This window comes from Morone saxatilis, unplaced genomic scaffold, assembly GCF_004916995.1.
Source record: "Morone saxatilis isolate NCDOM2014 unplaced genomic scaffold, NCSU_SB_2.0 Contig16, whole genome shotgun sequence".
NCBI classification, from domain to species: domain Eukaryota; kingdom Metazoa; phylum Chordata; class Actinopteri; family Moronidae; genus Morone; species Morone saxatilis.
Genome location: NW_023339718.1, coordinates 2,633,371 through 2,636,618, shown reverse-complemented (window position 1 = coordinate 2,636,618; position 3,248 = coordinate 2,633,371). Strand labels below are relative to the sequence as shown.

Here is a 3,248-nt window from a genome sequence, read left to right as displayed (position 1 = left end):
GCAAAGTGGAAAGAGAAAAAACAGGATAAAACCAGTAAGAGTAGGGAAATAATAAAACTCTATGTACAAGAGTAAAGTTCATAGCTGTGTTTTTAATTCATGCTGTGCACACTGGTTGTACTGACTGTGGTCGCAATGTGTTTGTGTTGAATTTCTAGAACTCCAACTTGGTGTTACAAGCTGATCGATCTCTGATCGACCGCACACGGAGAGATGAGCCCACCGGAGAGGTGCTGTCCCTGGTGGGGAAGCTGGAGGGGACCAAGATGGGTGACAAGTCTCAGAGGACCAAACCTCAGAAGCTGGAGGAGAGACGAGACAAGTCAGTGCTGTCAACGACAGAGTTTATTGTGTTTATCAAGTGAAAGCAACATATTGATGTTTGTACAAGCTTTATTTAATTTAGACAGGGTTCCCACGCGTCCTGGAAAATCTGGAAATTTAGACACTAGTTTTTAGGTCATGGAAAGACCTGGAAATTGATTAAAATGAGAAGATATCCTGGAATCTTAGTTGTCCTGAAAACTGTTTATTTTATTTAAGCCCCTCTCTCGTTTGTTTGAAACACGACTAGAGGTCAACCAATTTGGGATTTTAAATGGCTGATCATCTAGCTGTTCAAAGTTGTTGACTTTATTAAAGGTCAATGATCGGCGCCACTCATAAATTGTAGGACTGTTTATGAGCGACTGCTGTCCTGAATTGTTAAGAAAAACTCCTGCAAAATCCCTTTCTTTCAAAAGAGTGGAAGCTCTGTTAGACTATTAATGAATGAATGAAAGAATTAGGGAATTTGAATTTGCAGCGAAGATCATAATGCAGTGTAAAAAGAACATGCAACACCGCATACATGACAGCACATAAAAATGTAAACATGAAGACATCAGCATCATAAAAAGGCATAATTTAATAAAGTACATTGTTTTATTGGTGCTCTGTTCATGTCTGTCCGGTATCAACTTTAACAAAGTATGCTGCTGCAAGAAGTGGCTCATAGCTTTAATAAACACAATACACTCCTGCAAGTGTCAAGAAAGGAAAAGAAAATATATAAAACAGGCTTCTGAAATTCCAAAGTTTTTCTCGCTTTTACCGAACTAAGACCAGCTTAATTGCCGCGTTAACTCACCTTAAAACAGCTACTTCATATTCATGCGGCAACCATCCCCCAAACGCTTATATGAACTGAAATGCAGTAGTTTCCTGGCAAGGTAGTAAAAAAAAAACTGTTATGCCTAATGGGGCTTTAAGAATGGTAAAGCATTTATTATGTTGATGCCATGTTTATAGCACGCTCCCAGCCGTGCTGTTTCTGTGTTCTTTAAGTGACACTAGGCAATGGAAATCCCCCTTTCAATCTTTGTTTTTTTGTTCTTGTCTTTTAATTAACAAGGAAAAGCGAAAAAGAGACGAAGGACCAGGCAAACCCAGATAAATCAAAACAAAATGAAGGGTTTTTTTTTTTTTTTAACTTTCTTTCTGTCCCTGGAAAGGCAAATTTTTAATTTGAAATGGTTTGGGCAAATCGTGGTTTAACAAGCAACTAAAAAACCAAAGAAAACCAAGAAGAAGAGACCCTTTAATGAAAAAAGTTTGGTTTTGCTTTAGCTTTTCAAATCCACGCGGCTTTTTGGGAAGATCAGGTCCCAAAAGAAAAAACTTTTTTTTAAAAAAAAACGCTAAAAAATTTTTTCCATTTTTAATAGCTAAACAACAAATGAAAGCTTTTTTTTTTTTTTTATTTGAACCCTTGGTTTTTTACATTGTCCTTTTTTTTTTTGCAGCCGCGTGAAAAAAAAAATATTTCTGTTTGTGGAGCAGCCTTTTGGATGAAGGTTTTTTTTTTTTTTTTTTAAAGCTGTGGGGTTTTTTGAAAAGAACGATAAAAAAATTTGAGGGGATAAGGAAAAAAAAAAGGCGGAACGTTGAAGTAGGAGCAAGCTTCTTTTTTGGACCTTGCTTTTTTTTTTGATTTGGACAAAAAAAACACGCCTAACATTTTTGGTTTGTTTTTTTTTTTTTTGGTTTTTTTTTTAAAATTTTTTTTGGGCAGAAAGATCAACCTTGATTTTTTCGGGAAGGAGAAACCAAAGGACTTTTTACAGAAAAAATTTAAATGGGGTTTAAAACGTGCCCAACTTTTGGAAATTTTAACTATGTAAGTTATTTTGTTTTTTTTTTTTTTTACTATTTTTTTTTGTTTTTAATATTTTAAAAAGTACAGTTTATTTTTAATTTTTTTTTTTTTTACCAGGTTTCCCTCCAACATTCAAACCCGGTCCCCCAGTTTTTTTTTTTTTAAAAATTGAAAAGAATTTTAAAATTCTTTTTTTTTTTTTGATTTTTTTTGCGGATTTAATTATTCTAACTTTATATTTTTTTACAGAATTTTTTGACAAAAACAATCGATTTTGAAAAAACCGTAATGGTTGTGAATTGTCCCCCAGTTTTTTTTTTTGAAATCTGAAATGAGGAGGTGGGGAGGCCCCCTTTTTTTTTTTTTTTGTTTTTTGCTTTTCCCTGGCTTTTTTTTTTAAATTTTTATCCCCTTTTGAATTTTTTTGTTAAGCTCCGTAACTTTAGATTTTTTTTTTAAAGCCAAATTTTTTTTGTTCCCCCTGAAAAAGATTTTCTATTTTCCTTTTGTTTTATTTTTAGGAAGGGGGATTGAAAAAAGAACCAAAGTTTTTTGGAGGGAGGTAAAACGAGAAACGGAACCACTTCGGAAAAAAAATTTGATAGAACCAAAGCGAAAGGAGAGGGAGGCCCAAAAGTCGTGAGCCGGCATTTCTGTTCAAAAGCCAACGGTTAAAAGTTGCCCAAACATCTTTGAAAATTAAATATTCGTTGCCTGAAATTAAAGCCCATTTTTTAAAATTGTTTATATATTTTTTTTTTTTTTTTTGTTTTAAAAATTAAAATTTTTGTTTAAACACCAAAACCTTTTTTACCAAAACTTTTTTAAAAGTTTTTTTAAAATAAAATCAAAACTCCTTTTTTCGTTTAAAAAGCCCTTTTTTTTTTTTTTTGGTGCCAAAAACTGGGGGGAATGTGAAAAATGACAGTGGGAAGAAAAAAGGATTCTTTAAAAAAACACCCCGAGAAACCAATCCGATTGCCCTTTCTGGGCCTTTTTTTCAGCCGTAGCTTTTTTCAGCCGTTTTTTTCCTACCGATGAAAAATTTTTGCCAATTTGGGTTTCCTTTTTCCCCCAAAAAAAGAAAAGCTTTTTTTTTTGAATTTTGAAA

At 33.3% G+C, this 3,248-nt stretch overlaps 1 protein-coding gene across 1 annotated transcript in view; it reads left to right on the top strand.

Annotated features, from left to right (window-relative positions):
* snrnp200 (small nuclear ribonucleoprotein 200 (U5)) overlaps positions 1 to 3,248 on the top strand; it is a 17,169-nt gene that overhangs the window by 924 nt on the left and 12,997 nt on the right. Inside the window, exon 2 of the mRNA XM_035657803.1 lies at positions 159 to 322. Within this exon, the coding sequence (XP_035513696.1) occupies positions 159 to 322 (164 nt within the window). The remainder of the gene's footprint in view (positions 1 to 158; positions 323 to 3,248) is intronic.